Source organism: Ursus arctos, unplaced genomic scaffold (genome assembly GCF_023065955.2).
Source record: "Ursus arctos isolate Adak ecotype North America unplaced genomic scaffold, UrsArc2.0 scaffold_34, whole genome shotgun sequence".
Taxonomy (NCBI): domain Eukaryota; kingdom Metazoa; phylum Chordata; class Mammalia; order Carnivora; family Ursidae; genus Ursus; species Ursus arctos.
In genome coordinates this window covers 18,472,142-18,488,813 of record NW_026623030.1, presented here as the reverse complement: position 1 = coordinate 18,488,813, position 16,672 = coordinate 18,472,142, and the positions used below count along the sequence as shown (strand labels likewise).

Sequence of the window (16,672 nt, the reverse complement as noted above, 5' to 3'; positions counted from 1 at the left end):
AGATTGAATTTTATTTGGTGTAAGATCTCTTTTTTAACCAAGTGGGAGAAACTGAGGCATGAAAGAGACCCAAGTCTCATCCAACATCAAATAAAACCTGAGTGCCCAGGACTTTATTCCAAATGAACTAGAAGCGAATTCCCCAGTCTGTTTTATGTAGGTACCTGATGCTACCTGACAGAGACCTTCCCATTCCAAACCCATCTTTATTTTTCCAAGTGTCCAAGATTTGGGGATAGCAGTGAGTGTTTTGGGGGATACAAGAACCTACTCAGAAAAAAAGGTTTAGAAAGCTTCCTTTTCTCATTACAAGTTAAAACGGAAAAAGAAAAAAAAAACCCTGAGCCCCACAAGGAAATCAACTGTAATTCTCACAACTTAAAGTCATTACAGACTGGACACATCTAAGACATAGTAATAGTAGCAAAGAGGTGGCTGATAGTTTCAACTCTCTACCTGCAGAGCTCTCTGGGGTTTGTCAAGTGCAATCACACCCATTTTTCCACTTATTCTAGAAACCTCTTGAAACAACTCATGGAGGTAGGTATTGTGATCACAGATGGGGACAGTGTGGCTCAGAACGGTGAAGGAATGAGCTCAAGGTCCCAGAGTCACATGCACCCCAGCAGCAGCAATAGTGGGGGTGGAAATAGTTCATTCCGTACAACAGGCCAGTTAGCAAACATGCTGGGGCCCAGGAGAAGCACTGCAATATGGAGACAAGTCAGACAGGCCTCTCTGCCTGTGGTGATAGGGGCTCTGTGCTTGGCTCACCCCCATGTCTCCAAGTGTCCCAGGCTGGCGGCTCTGGGTCCTAGCAGCCCCTGGCAGCCAAGGCCCTAGCTAGCAGCAGCACTGGCCCTCCCTTGGAGAGCGCTCCCTACCCAGCCTCCTGCTAAGTGGCTGCCCCAGCCCCATGAAGCCTGGAGTCTAAACAGGTTCCCCTCAAAGCCAAAAAATTAAGTTGGACCCCTCTATCACTCCTTACATGAAAATAAATTCTAAATGGATTAATGTTCAATTAAAAAATTAAAGCCATAAAAAGGCTAGGGAGAAAAAAATTAGTCACTGAAAATATATATAATCATGGAGAGGAAAAGGCAAACACAAAACCCAAAGCCATAAAGAAAAGATTAATATATCTAACTACACAGAAATTAAAATCTCCTATATGGTGAAAAAAATTACAAATGCAAACAATAAACCTGAAAAATATTTGAAAAATACCATTTCTTTAGTATTCAAAAAGCTCTTATATATCTCTATAAAAAAGACAAAGCCAAAACACAAAATGTACAAAGGACACGAAAACCAGCTCATAAAAGAAATATAAGTGGCCAATAAACACATGAAAAAATGCACTTCTAATGCATGTGAATTAAAATGAGCCAGTTTTCCAGCAGTCAGATTGGCAAAGATTAAACAGGTTGGTGATGCCCAGGATGGGTGAGGATGTGGGACCAGCATTTTCATGCATTCCTGGGCAGGCAAACTGGTGCAGCGATTTGGAGTCCGATATAGGGATATCTAGTGTAATTTTAAAGGATACATACCCGGGCACTAGCAAGTCCACTCCTAGTCATTTATTCTACAGAGACGTTGGCTCAAGCACTCCACAATGTACATATGAGGATGCCTCACCAGCAGTAGCATTTGTAGGAGACAAGACACAACCAAATATCCACCAACGGGCAAATAATGAAGCCACTAAAATTAAGTATTCTCCAGCCACATAAAAGAAGAAAGACGTCTGTATGTGCTTATCTGGAAAGACCTCCAAAGAATGCAAACAAAACAAAAGAACAAACAAACAAAACTAAGCAATAGCCAGGACATCGTCAGACTAGCCCTGACTACCAGTGGTATCTCCTCTCCTGTGTCATTCCAGTTTCAGCCCCAGGTCAGGGATAACTCACTACCTGAACGACCTTGGGTAAGTTATTCAATCTCTTTGTGCCTCGGTTACCTCCCCAGAGAATGGACACCGTAACAGTGCCCCTCCCATGACATCCAACGAAGGAACAATGCCCAGAGAGCACTTAGAAGAATTCATGGTACCCGGTAAGCACTATCTAAATACTGGGCTTTTAAAAAATTGTTATCACAAGGTAAAAGAGCAAGAAGTGGAACAGCGTAGATAGCATGCTTTTGTTCTTCAAGGAAAAAAGAGAAATAACACGTTCCAGTATCCGTCTGCATGTACACCAACTATCTCTGCCTGAACACAAGGAAATGGTGACTTTGCATCATAACATAGGCTGGGGGCAGCAGTGGGAGAGAGAAAAGCCCTCTGAATGTTGAAGCATTCTATATATACATAAAAAACACAAAATTTCAGGAAAGTGGTACAAGAAATTGTTACCAGTGGTTACACTTGGGAGTGAGGAGTTAGAAGACTTCTACTTTCATTCCTTTTTTCGTGCCACTTAATTTTTTTTTATGCTTATATGCCAGAAAAAGCATATCTGAGCTAAAAAAGACAAGGAAAAGAAAAAGGCTTCCTTCCCACCTCCCGTGTGAGCCTCGAGCAGCCTGCCATGCCGGAGGCTGGGCCAGAAGCAGGGCGGGCAGCACTTGAATCGGATAAGCAGCCGTGGTTCTGGGCTGCAATCTGGCACTAGGTGTTTCTCCAATCCATCTCCCCTAGGAAATAGAATCAATATCCACTTAAAAACCTCTGCTGGTTCCCCACTGCCTACAGGAAAAAAGTCCAAACTCCGCAACACAGCACGCAAAGTCCTTTGCAGTCAGTCCCCTCACACCTCCGCAGCTTCACCCTGCACGTCGGAGTCATATCAAGCAGTGTGCCTCTGGGGGAACGTGCGGGGGGGGGGGGGGGCGGGGGTAGGAGACAGGCGGACCTGGGGGAAATCTCAGTTCGCCACTCATCAGCCTTGACCTTGGCCAAGCAATGCAGTCTCTCCCAACACCACCTGAAGGACAAGGATAATACCACTTAGTCCTTGCAGGATGTTGGCAGATTCAATAAGATGATGTACGTTAGAGCAGTGAGCATACTGCCCCGTATATAATATGCCATATAATTATCCGATGATGCTGTTTGATGGCTCCAGAAACTTTGTTGTCACCTCTTTTGGTTTAGGTAGAAGCTCTTCCTTCCACTCCTTAATCTCCTTTCTCCTTTTCTGCCTGGCAAACATCTCCTGAAGGCTTTCCTCATTCCCTCTTTGCATTTCCAGAGTCGATTCACTTGCCCCTGGTGGCACACACCGCTTTGCCGCTTATAATCCTGCTACACGAGGGCTTGGGCGGTGTCTTCATCATCACTCAGTGCAGATCTGGGCAGAGTAGGTGCTCAGTAAATGGTTCTGAACAAATACACTTGCTCGCCTACCCTCAGTGGACCTCCGGGAACGAACTTTATCATGTTCGCGTACAGAGGGGGCTTAACTGAGAAAAAGAAAATTCAAGGAATCAGACGAGGGCTGCGGTGGACTCCCAGCTCCCAGTGGCTGGTCTTTTGTCTATAAGAAAGTCGCACAGACCTTTGCCATGGGTTTCATAATGCTGTGCCATTTCTCACTTAGGAGACTTCCTTTTAATGCGAACCTGTTTGCATACAATATAACCCCTGGGCACAATAACACGGCCTCCTCTTTCAAATGAAATGTTTACGATGAGATGGAGAGGCAACAGGAACCATTTTGCTTTCCAATTACCGATGCACGATGCGCGAAGGCACCAGCACCTGAGAAATATCAACCTTGTTCTCTTCCTGTCTGCGACCCTGGAAAATGTCAGAACAGATGTTTCCAAATTGTGTATAAAAATAAACAAACCAACAATAAAGGGCTCCCTGGCTGGCCCCCACATGCCCGGCATCAGCCTGTAGTGTCGTTTGATGGCCGTGAGGGGAAACCCTTGAAACGAGACGTTTCACTTTGCTGTGTCTGCAACAGCCCAGTGGGTGCAAGGGAGGGGTCCCAGGGCCCTGAGCCTGGGGATCGGGGAGGGAGGCATGGCTGGATCTGGGTTCCGGCTGTCAAACAGTGGAAGAAAGGGGAAGGGGGAGGAAGAAGGAAAGGGAAAGAGCAGGACAAGAAGGAAGCTGCATTTACTTAGCAGCTCCCTATGTGCCTAGCGCTGTGCTGGGGGGGTTGTATATATGGTCTTGTTTCATCCCCACGTCCATGCTGTGAGACGGGTGTTCCCATTTTGCAGATGAGGAAACTAAGTCCAGAGTGGGACACACGTACAGACACGCAGGCAGCAGCAGTCAGAATTCCAGCCAGCTCTGTGGGGGCCCCAAACCCAGCCCTTTCAACACTACCACCAGCAGCAGACAGGGCAGAGCTTCACCCTCTGCAATGAGGGGGCACTCTTCGGCTGCTCGCTCGCTACTCTGTCCAGGCGGTGCTAGGAGGAAAGCTGTTCCTAGAGAAGCTACATCCAAAGGCAGGAGGGAGGAAGCGGTGCTGCCCCCTAGTGTTGGACTGACCACACACACACACCCACCCACCCACCCACCCCCGCATCTTAGGACAGCAGGAGGGAGGAAGCAGTGCTGCCCCCTAGTATTGGACTGACCACACACACACACACACACACACCCCACCCCACCCCACCCCACCCCCTGCATCTTAGGACAACTCTTTCCCTTTCAGTCTGCCCTAGATATCCATGTGAATCAGATTTCAACTTCATAATAACGGAGAGACACTCTGTCATTCACCCTGTCGCCCATGCAGAATTCTGGGGGTGACCCTGGCCCAGCGGCGCAAAAAAGAGGCCACGTCTGGATGTGCCAGGGAAGTCCTTACATGCCCTGGGTTCTCGGAGTTAGCAGAACTAGATCTCAGGGCCCTCTTTCCTTTAAAAATATACATCCATCAACTTTACTGCAGCAGAAGCTCTGATCCCAAGCACATCTGCAGTAACACAGTGTTCTGGGCAGGCACACACTGCCCCCACCCCTCTTAAAAGTCAGAATGACTCACCCACATAAGCAGGGCAGGCACTCCATGTTTGCTTGGGGCAGAGGCGGGGGGGGGGGCAGCTTTCTCTGGTGGGGAAAAACCAAAGTTTATGTATAATTGATACAATATGTCATTTTTTGGATCAGATAAAAGATTTTCTGGTCTTCATCCTGCTTAAAGAGACCTTCTATAAACTTCTTTTTATAGAATAAGAGCTCAGTAATCAGAAAAGAATCCAATTCCAGATAAGCCCATGCTTTAAAACAGAATCTTGGACACCCTCTTCTCCCCCCAACATGGGATGGATCCCACCTTCAGAACACTCTGAATGCTCTACATCTTTCTGGAGATTTCCCTGACCCTTGTTTGCCTCACTTTCTCATATCTGTAAAATGGAGCCATGCTAGCTACCATTCATGAAGAGATTTCAAGGAAGTTTGAGGCTCTTAACGAAGATCTCGAGTATCCCAGACTTGGAATTCTCATTACAATAGCTTGTTTCACCTTCAAAGCACGATAGCATTAACAAGATCTACCTAATTACATTGCAGACCAACAGCTTGCATTTATGTTGCCTGCCTGTGACAGAAATTGGGGTGGTCATTTGTCAAAAACGTTCCCGTGCCCGAGAGATAGATACATAAACTTCCAGTCTTCTCTGATTATCAGTGAAGGTTTTGTGTGTGTGGTGTGTGTTTTAAAGGTCTAAATACTGGGTGCATGACAAAAGAATGGTTCCTCTTTGCAAGATGCCAGCTGTCATGGGTTTCCGGGCAAGATATTATTTCTGATAAATAGATATGGACAATAGATAATGTCTATATTAATATCACTAAAATGTGGTCCTCTCTTGTAGCTCACCCGAGACGAGGACAGCAGTGTATAAAGAGGCAGACGCCAGACAAGAGACTTTTTTCTTGTGACAGTTTGAGCTCCCCTGCTGCAATTAACTTTTTCTCCCCCTCCTTCTCCTCCTTCATCTCATGCAATGTGGTTCAGAAAAAGGGGGCCTGTATTTTCCTCCTGCTGATGGAAGTTGATTAGCAGTCAGGTGGAGTGATGCTCAGGGGACAACACAGCGGATTAATTAAATCACTTCTACTGGCTAAGTGGTGACACTTTGATTTATAGCAGAACTCACTCAACCAGACAGCAGCTTTTCTTGCATGCCGAAGGAAGAAGGGCCAAAGTGGCCACTGGCTGGAGGCCGAGGGCTTTGCAAACTTTAAAGACAAGCATTCCAGTCATTAAGGCAGAGGCCCCCGCTGGGCTCCTCTCTTCGAGGCGGGGAGGCCTGCAGGCTCAGGAGAGGAACCAGAGAGAAGGGAGCAGCTGAGGCTGGCCCGCGAGCTGACGAGGAGCCGGAGGACACCTTTCAGAACATACAGAACTCTGTTGCACCCCTGCAGAAACGCGGGCTTCAAATGGCAGGATTTTCTCCACGTCTCTTGGGTTTAAGTAATCTTGATGCCCAACGTGGGGCTCGAACTCACGACTCCGAGATTGAGAGTTGCACGCTCCACTGACTGAGCCAGCCAGGTGCCCCTCCAGGTCTGTTTTTACTGAACTGCTCATTGGTATCACACCTTGGTTCACCCTCAAGCAATAGCCCTGTGATGGTCCTATGGTATGGACTCAGGGGTGTCTGTGGCTCTTTCCCACTGCTGCACAAGGTCTTCTCGATGAGGCGCCCTCAGACCGAAATGCACACGACAGCTGTGCCTAATCCTATTTCCCTCTTTGCTTTGGCTGCTAAGAAGCTCAGAGCTGAACATGCAGCCCAACTGCATGCCCTCACACACATTCTGTGTATGCACTCTTTATGGATCCATGCCTACATCTCTCCCAACTCCCCTTTATCTGGAAAACTCCCATTTCTCTCATCTTGAAATATTTGGGGGGAAGCTGTCTCCAAGTTCCTCAGGAACAAGGTTGAATAGGATAGTAGTCAAAACCCTAGATTTTAGGACATACTGAGCAAGCCCTGGTTCTCGGATAACCTATTCTGAGTAGGGTGCTTGTTAAGATACAAATTCCGGAATCCCACTCCAGACCTTCTGACCCAAAACAACTCAAGAAAGGACCCAGTAATCTTCATTTTTAACAGATTCCTTGAGCAATCCTGGAACTCATCAACATTCGAGAGCAATCATTTTAGAGTCAGACAGCCCTAAAACCCAATCTCAGTTCCACTAATTAAGAGCATGTTAGGCCACTCAAGTTTCCTCATCTCACCAGGCTTCCTTTTCTCAACCATCAGACGGCACTGGTGAGAATTAAACTAGACGTCTGTACGAAAGTCAACACCTAGCAGGGTTGACAAGCAACCTGTAAGATTCAATGCACGGTAGACAACCCAGATGTCCGTGGACAGATGCCTGGATGAACAGGGCATGGTATACATGCACGATGGAATACTATTCAGTTTTTCAAAGGAAGGACGTTCTGACACAGCCTCCAGTGTGGATGAATCTTGAGGACATGATGCTAAATGAAAGAAATCACACACTGAAGGACAGATACTGTGTGATTCCAATTCTATGAGGTACCCGGAGTCATCAAGTCCATAGAGGCAGAAAGTGGAAGGGTGAGTGGCCGGGGCCGGGGGTGGGGGCAATGGGGAGTCAGTGTTTCATGGGGTCAGAGTGTCAGTTTGGGAAGATGAAAAGTTCTGGAGATGGATGGTGGTGACGGCTGCGTAATGTCGTGAATGGACTGAATGCCAGTGTACATTTAAAAATGGCTAAAATGGTAAGTTTTATGTTAAGTATATTGTACTGCAATAAAAAATTAAAATTAGTATAAAAACACACCACCACCACCACCACCACACCAAATTAATTTTGGACGCCTCCGCCCCTCCGCCCCTTTGCCCCCTCATCACATCCTCTCCAGTCAATTTAGAGCAGAGTGTGTGGCTGAGGCGCAGGGGAGGGAGAGAGAAAGGAGAAAGAAATGACAGGAACCGGCCCTCTGCGGGCTCCTTCCTCACTCAGGAGTCCGAGAACTCCCCACGGTGCCACAGAACGCTTATCCCAGCCGTGAAGGAAGCTGACGTAACATCAAATATTAAAAGGGTAGAGGAACCAGCATAGTTTTCCATATAAATGACTCTACGAACATATATGAAGATTGCTTTTAAAATTCAAATATAATTATTTTTTAAAAGGCATCCTGTGCGCTGTCTCTCTCCCAACACTGACACTTCTGGGCTGTTGTCATGCTCCAGTGAGGTGCCTACTGGCAGCCGGCCCAAAGCACTTTGTAACATGCCCTCCAGATCCTACGTGAAAACTGATCAAAGAATTGGCACCGGCAAAGACAGGACTGAAATCAGCTCTCAAAGGGGTGGGGCTGGGCTATTGTCCCTCTTTGTGGGAACAGCTGCTTAACGGGGAATTGGAGCGGCGTGATTATAATATGCATACGGACTGCTCTGTTAACAGAAGCCGGCTTAAAGTACTCCAGGGGCCTCCACCTTGCATTTTGGCAAAGGGCTCTGCAAGGATGCTGTGTCAAACCTTTTTGAAAATGTCTCCTTGACACGCAGGGTGAGTAAGGGCGCCTGTGAATCTCATTACGGCCCCACACCTCCCTCTGCTGTTCTGCTCCCTTCTCTTGGCTGCTGGAGGGTCATCCCGCCCCTGGTCTCATCAGGACAGAGGGGACGCACGGAAGGTGTGCTGCTGGTTACCTGAGTGGACTGGAAGCCAGCCCTTGCGCCCTATGGGGAAGGATCATCTGATTGTCTGCAGGTGTGCCGACTCCCCAGGGGGGCCGGAGCAGTGTTTCACCCAAGTGCTTATGAGTACACTGTACCTCTGGGCAATTAGCCTTCAGGGTGCCTGGTGTGGCACTACAGCACTGGCGGCTCCTGAGTGGAAAAGGAAACAGGCTGTCTCAGCCCTGGGGGCCAGGAGGAGCCTGGGGGACACACCTGACCTCTGGCTCCCTAGCCCAGCGGAGGGGAATGAACCGCCAAAGCGTTGGAGGCGGTGCTGGGCTCCTGCCGGGTCCTTATCTGACATAATCCTTCACCAGTGGAGGAAACTGCTCATCAGGAAGGTTAAAGCAATTTCACCAAGGTCTCAGAGCTGGAAGGCGGCGAGGCTGGGACACACACCCCGCTCTGCCTCACTCCCTGGCCTTTTGTTTTGTGGGTTGGTTTTGTTTTTAACTGCACCCACCCAAAGGAAACGGATATGTTCCTTTTGGGGGGGGGGGGTAAGCTGGCTGCTCCCAAAGCCCGGCCCTGCCCCGGTTCAGGACGATTTCACCACCTCCTCTGCCTGTTGGCAGCTAAAAGGCCCCCTGGCCTCCATCTCTGCAGTGACTGTGAGTAGACACGCAGGGAGAGGGGGAGGAGGGAACAGTTTTAAAAATGAATATATGCATGTGTCTCTCCTGCTAATCACCGGAATGCATTTTCAGGAGAGGTGAGCAGAGGGATTAGCTGCAGGACTCCCATTAATGCTAACTTTATTTCAGTAATGAGGTGCCAAGGCATGGAACAATCACGGTGGCTAATACAGTGTAATCACAGTGATGAGACGCGCATGCTGGGAAGGGAGGGAGAGGGGGTGATAGTCGGGACGCCTGACACGGCAGGGCAGCAGGAGCAAAAGGGAGGAGGCAGGTGAGCCAGGCCACGGGCTGAGCCGGCCAAATGGGAACCTAGATAAGGAGCGGATAATAAGGGCAACTCCTCAAGAACGTGGACATCAGCCAGGCCAGGTGCGGAGCGCTGCTCACCTCACTGAATCCTCACAATGAATCAGAGCGCTAGGCATTATTCCCATTGTACAGATCAGCAAACTGAGTTTTAACACTCTGTCCAAAGTCATACGAGTGGAGAAACCTGCCTGCAGTCCGATTTCTCTGGAACATGACACTTTACAGTACCCCACCTCGGCTGGAGAGAGAGGGTGGGGAGATGACCTGCAAACGGCAGGAGCTGCAAGGGCAGCACGGCACGGGTTAGGGAGAGAAGCAGTTCGGCAAGTGGGCCCAGCCCCCAGCACTGGTGCACGCTTGTGTTCCCGGGGCTCAGCACACTCCATCACAGCTGTCCCTTCAGAAGTCTTAGTGATGTGGGAGAGGGGAATGAAGGGAGGAAATCATCTTCATCAATCAAGCTCTAGGGACTACCTGCAGCCACAAAGGAAATCCCCAACGCACCCACAAATGGAAGTTAGAATGTTCTCTGGATCTCTGGACCACCCGACTCCTTCAGTCTGCAAACGCTTGCGGGCTAGGGGCAGTTCCCTCTTCACAGAGCCTTGTGTCTCCCCAAGTGGGCTCCACAGGCAACCTGGGTGCCCGCGGGGAACAGTTTCCCACCTTTGCCTCTCACCTGCCTGGTAAGCACTTCGGGGAGGGGCCCCAGAGCTGCCCTTTCCCAAGATCCCTAGCCTAGCTTTCCTGAAAGTTTCTCTGTGCTTTAAGGACTTCGCAGGCACCCAGGGCACAGAATTTCGATGTCTAGGACCAGTGAAACACACTGTGTAGGCCCAGTTCTGCCCCAAATCCATGACCCCAGTGCCCCACTGGTTGCTTAGTACAAATTTCACAACATTCGACACCTCTACTAAGCACCGACTCTGCACCAAGCTCTACTCTGTGCCCTGGAAGGATAGCACGGCACAAACAAATCTAAGTCTCTGCTTTCTTCATAAAGCTTGCCTTCCCGTGAAGAAAACAAACAGATTGGATGTCCTATCTGAGAGTCCTGTGAAGAAAAATAAAGCAGGAGAAGAGCAGTGGTTCTCAGCCAGGGCAATGTCTCCCCTCAGGGGTCACTGGCAATGTCTGGAGACATTTTTCGTTGTCGCAATTGGCTGGGTGGGGGCAGCCCGGGGAAGCTGCTCCACATTCTACAAGGCTCAGGACAGCCCCCCACCACAAGCAATTGTCCCGCCCCAAATGTCACTAATGCCGAGGCTGAGGATCCCTGGCCCAGAGAAGAGAGAGGTGTGCTCTTCTAGGTGGGGTCAGGACAGGCCTCTGGAGAGGGACATCTGAGCAGAGACTGGGGGAGTGAAGGACGTCTGTGGGCAGAGGGGACAGGTGCAGAGGTGGGATAGGCATACACGTGGGGCACACTGCCAGGGAGAAGGAGGATTTCCACATAAGTGCCATGGAGCCAGGGGTTCCAGCAGGACTGGGAGATCTCTCACTGTCCTTTCCCATGGCTCCCTTTGGCTGCTGGGTGGAGAACGGTATGTGGAAGGGCAAAGGGGAACAGGGTGCCATTGGGAGGCTAGACATGCAGTGTGTCTAGACAACATGTGGGGGCTTGAACGAGAGCAAGAGAGGCTGAACGGCAAGAAGTGGTCAGTTCACAACATGTGGTCAAGGTAGGGCTGCCTTTGGGGTTTGCCAGTGGATGAGATGAGGGTGTGAGACACAGGGAAGAGTCAGGAGTGATGCCTGGAGCTCACTTTCCATTGGGTCTCTGCTCCAAGGGTCTCCCTGAAAAACAGGACCCCTAGCCCTCCCCTTACCCCAATGCTTCTCAATGAGGGGTGACTGTCCCCTCGAGGGACATGAGGCCACATGTGGAGACAGTTTCTGGTCATCACCACTGGGAAAGAAGGCTGCTACTGGCATCGGGGTGGGTAGAGATCGGGGATTCTGGTCAGCACCCTACAAAGCATGGGACAGCCCCCTCACCCGCAACACATGCTCACAGACTCAGTGGGGCCCAAAAGTCCACAGTGCTGAGGCTGAGGACCCCTGCCCTGACCCCCACCCTCACCCCCTGCCGCCTCCTCTCACACAGGCTGGCCTGACCAGTTTAGCAGGGACTTCATCAGAGCCGGGAGATTCCAAATCAATGTACATCGGTGGCTAAGGTCCGTATTAACTACATCTCACTTGCTTCTGATGGTGACACGGATCAGATGCTGCTGCTGTAGCCGCTGCCACTGCAGGAAACAGGAACGTTGGAAAGCACCTTCATTACCCAGCTGTTAAGAGCGGCGGAGCGTGCATACCTCTCTCCTGGACTAGGGTACCTGAGCGCCAGCCCTGCTCTGTGATGGAGGGACTGCCAGCCACCTCCTGTCTGTAACCTTGACACGCCAGGGCAGGGCCTCTGGGGCACAAGCCAAAAATCCAAAAGGCAATGTCGGCAGCAACACACAGATGGGTTATTTTGTTTCATGTCCCCGTCGCCACCGAGCTCTCTTGGAAAACACACACACACACACACACACACACACACACACACACACAAAACCCTCCATTTACGGGGTTTACTATCCCAGCTGTTAGGAACCAGATTAGGCAGAAGGAAGAAAATGTGACGTCGATGCAGAGATCCATTTATATTCAGTTATGTTTGCTTAAAAACTGGTTTCTGATCTGCAGGTTATTCTTGCTGGCTTGGACCTCGAGCAACAAAATATCACACTTCCAGGTGGTATCTTTAAGGAAAGCTAATTAGGATTCTTGGCACTTGTAGCACGAAACATTTTACAATTTTCTTCAAAGCAATTTGCCAACATTAGCTAATTAAAACACCCAGCCTTCCGTTGAGGGACAATGGGAAGACAGTAGAATCTTCATTTCTCAGCATCTGCTGTAGGTTTAAAACTCCAAATTCCTGTTGCTTCCACTCAGTTGACGTCCTTCTCTCTGAAGGTGGCCTTTCATGATTTTAACATTTCCGGGAGCACTAAGGAAAACAGTCTAGTTTTCTAGCACCTTGTCTCTAAAATAAGGGACAAAACTAAGAAAGGAGTTGGAGTAATTAATGTGGTCCACTAAGCCAGAGGTCCGCAACCTCTGGCCTACAGGCCGAACCTGGCCCTCAACCTGTCTCTGTAAATAAAGCTTTATTGTAACACAGCCATGTTCGTTGGTATACATACTACCTGCTGCAACAGCAGAGTTTAAGCAGTTGCAACAGAGATCATACAACCTTCAAAGCTGAAAATATTTACTATCTGGCCCTTTACAGAAGAAGTTTGCTGACCACTGTACTTCATCACCTCTTCACATCTGCCGAACCAGTCTTCCAACCATGATGGGGCATCCATCCATCTCCAGGGGTCTATGCCATCAACGAGATTTCCGTGACTCAGCACTCTAGGCCAAAACACAAGAACCAGCAAACACACACGGGGAAGAAAACCTTCTCCATACTCCCACCGCAGGCTGACTCAAGGGCAATGTTCAACCTGACATGTGCACGGTGTCAGCAAAAGGTGGGTGAGAGCCCGAGAAAAAGTGCAGACTACCTTCATTTTAAGTCACATCAGGCCTAACGCCACTGCAACATGGTTTGAGGGACCATGTGGAAGAGAAGATGTAGAGGTTGGGTGTGAATCCTACTTTCCCATTCCCCATTGGTTCTTGGTTTGGCAGCTGCCTCTCCCATAGCCTCATTATAGTTACTAGCATTAAACCCCAAATGAAGGTTTTTTGTTTTTTAAAAAGGGAATCTGAATTTACTCCCCAATGTAAAAGTAAGAATTGGAAACGTCAAAATCCAATAGAATCTTTCTCCCTTTTATTTCGTTTTCATAAGAACAGCAGGATGTGTCCTCCTTCTGCAATTTTTCCTAAATCTTTCTCCCTCCCCAGTCCTCATCACCCAGTCTGAAAATTCCATGCTGAGAATTCATTCTCCTCTATCAGGCATCGCCCACTGGGGGAGGCCTCTTCCAAATGCAGGGAGCGCAATAATCACCAAGAGAAGCAACTTCATCTGGGTCTCAGCTATCTGAGGGCAGGACCACTGTGACTTGTTGGTTTGGGGATGGCAGAGATGTTTCTAGATGTCCCCTTATATTTTTCTCCCCGTTCTGGTGGCACATTTGCCTCTATCCATTTATGTGGAGTAGCTTGAAGGGTCCTTATTCATCCAGGACAAAGTTGTTTCAAGAGAGTGTTGGAAAAACTCTGATGCCTGCCACACTCCCAGCATCACCCTTGTTAGGAGGCCACTCTGCAAATCGATCCCCTTGCAGAATGAGTTGGTAAAGGCGGGGCTGGGGACAGCCTGTAGCAAGAAGTGCCCCATCGTTTCAAAATAAGGTAGAGGATGATGCACATGGCCCACAAACCCACAGATCATCATTTGCGGGATCAGGATCTTGCAGGGTGAACAGAATGGACTGCGGTGGACACATAATGTAGGAAGGGCACCTACATGAGGAAACCACAGATTCCTGCAGATTTCAGCTCAGTTCAAACGCCTTAGTTCACATTTTGAATCCACTCAGCTACACTGCCCACCAGAAGCTTCCAAAGGCAAGAGGACTTAGTAGAAAGCCCTTTCACTAGCCTGAAAAACACAGAATCTAGCAGCTCAGGGTTGGGAGATGCAAATGAGTATTTGTTGAACACGGTGTCTGCAAGAAACTTTACATACATCATCAATATAATCCACCCCCCCAAAAAAAAAAACTGTGAGAAAGGTATTATTGTGTCTCTTTTGCAAAGAAGGAAACCAAGCTTCAGAAAGACTAAATATTAGCACAAAATGATGCTACTAGACAGAGGCAGGACTGGGGTTTGAGCCTGGTCTACCTGGTGAGCCCAGCTCTCCGTACTGGATTTCTCTTCCTCTGTGAGGATCCCCAGTATAAACAATCCCCTAACCTCCTCACGCACCAGCCCTGTGCTAAGCTCTATTGTGCACATTTTAAAAACAACTTTATTGGGGCTTAATAGGTTATAAAATGCAAAACCATTTCAAGTGGTGTTCTGCGTGTATTCAGAGTTGTGCAACCATCCCCACAATCAACATGAGAATATTTTCATCACCCCAAAGAAACCCCATAGCCCTTAGCAGTCACTCCTCATCTTCCCCCTTCCCTCCGGCCCCTGGCAACCACTAACCTGCCTTCTGTCTCTACAGACTGGCTTCCTCTGGGCATGTCATATGAATGGAATCAGACAGTATGTGGCCTCTGTGTGGCTGGCTTCTTTCCCTTAGCATCGTATTCTCAAGGTTCACCCACATCATAGCGCGTGTCGGAGCTTCATTCCTTTTTGGGGCTGAATAGTATTCCACGTGGGCTAGACCGTATTTTCTTTAACCATTCGTCTACTGATGAGTGTTTGGGTTGTTTCCACTTCTTGGCTGTTGTGAACAGTGCTGATAATGAATATTTGTGCACATTTCTTTTTACAAATCACATTTTTATACTCCCCTTATTAAAGGCAGAAAAACAAATGATAAACACATGTCCTCTTGCTGAACATTGTAAATATTTATTGAAATAACTGCAGCATTTAGGACAGGAGAAGCAGCGAGGCATGGTGTAAAGCGGGTCAGGAGTTGGGATGCGGGAGCTTTTTTTCTCATTCCCTCAATAAATACTTATTAAAGTAGAGTATACGACATTATACTCGGTACTAATGATTTCACACCCTGGCTGTTGTACAATTCATTTTTTTTTACTTATTATTTTTTTAGTTAGTTTGGGGGTGGAAAGAGGGAAAGAGAATCTTAAGCAGGTAAGCGGGCTCCACGCCTAGCACAGAGCCCAATGTGAGGCTCAATCTCACCACCCTGAGATCATGACCTGAGCGGAAATCAAGAATCAGACACTCAACCGACTGAGCCACCCAGGTGCTCCTTTATCATTCATTTTTAAAAATCAGGTTGTTGCCCATGTTGTTCTAGAAAACAAAAGTCTGTTCTTTATCTTTACAGGGCCTCACTGTTCCAATCTGCAAAGTGGGGGCAATATACCTGGGCAAGCAGGTAGAAGCAGGTATCACGACACACCTGAGAGGATTCTGGAGTGTCAGAGACTCAACAAACACAATGATAACATTACCCGTATGGAACAAAAACAGTTCCTGTTCATCACCCTTTCCTTGTCTGAGGTACACTATTGCTTCCTACCTGACGTTTTTCACGCACCAGGCGACGCCCACAGAACAAGAACCGTACGAGCTTCCTTGCCTTGTAAAAACAGATTCCGTTTTAGTAAGGGGTTTAATATTTAAACACTACCTCCCAAGGTGGGAAGACCGTCAAAGCAACAGGGAGTAGGTAGGCCATGCGCGGTAAAGAGCCATCTTCCAGGTCCCGGCATCACACTTGCCCATCTCTGCCAGCAGATGGCGACGTGGTCCTGCAAGGGCGCCTTAATGCAACCTTTAGCAATGACAAGAGGACAGGGAACACCTGAAGCTGTGCCCCTTGGGGACTTGTGCTCCTTGCCAACGACTCTTCAGAGGTCTGAGCACCGCTGGACACATTCGTGGAGGAGAAAAACAGCATGTGGAACAATAAAGTGTTTATGAAGGCTACAGGATGGGATAAAATGTGGTCTGTGTTCTAACTGCAGTCATCCAGAGTACAGACGGGGCGGGGTGGGGGGGAGAACGACATTTAAAACACATGACTTTATGCGAGTGAGAATCAAATAATTATCCCCTTATGTTACATCCGTTCCAAGGAGTATGATCCTGCATTAAAAATCAAGTGGTATTAGATATGACACCAAAAGCACAAGCAATAAAAGTTAAATTGAACTTCATCAAAATTAAACTTTTATGCTTCAAAGGACACCATCAAGAAAGTGAAATGACAAGCCACAGAACAGGAAAAATACTTGCAAATCATATATCTGATAAGGGACTTGACATCAAAACTATATAAAGAACTCTATCAACTCAACAATAAAAAGACAACCCAATTTAAAGACGGGACGATGAGGACAAACATCTCTCCAAAGATGATACACATCATTAGCCATCAGGGATACACA

General features: G+C 48.3%; 1 protein-coding gene and 1 long non-coding RNA gene across 3 annotated transcripts in view; one reads left to right on the top strand and one right to left on the bottom strand.

Moving 5' to 3' along the window:
* Positions 1 to 8,319: 8,319 nt before the first annotated feature.
* On the top strand, positions 8,320 to 16,263 carry LOC123001930 (uncharacterized). 2 transcript variants are annotated; one of them, XR_006411246.3, is made up of 3 exons: positions 8,320 to 8,488; positions 12,901 to 13,147; positions 15,607 to 16,263. It is a non-coding gene; the product is annotated as an uncharacterized LOC123001930 (long non-coding RNA). The 2 variants fall into 2 exon arrangements; XR_006411247.3 differs by having other exon boundaries at positions 8,320 to 9,272.
* Positions 14,360 to 16,672, bottom strand: part of SPRING1 (SREBF pathway regulator in golgi 1) — a 28,738-nt gene continuing 26,425 nt past the window's right edge. The window contains exon 5 of the mRNA XM_048221503.2: positions 14,360 to 15,030. Coding sequence (XP_048077460.1) covers positions 14,995 to 15,030 — 36 coding nt within the window. The 3' untranslated portion in view covers positions 14,360 to 14,994. The remainder of the gene's footprint in view (positions 15,031 to 16,672) is intronic.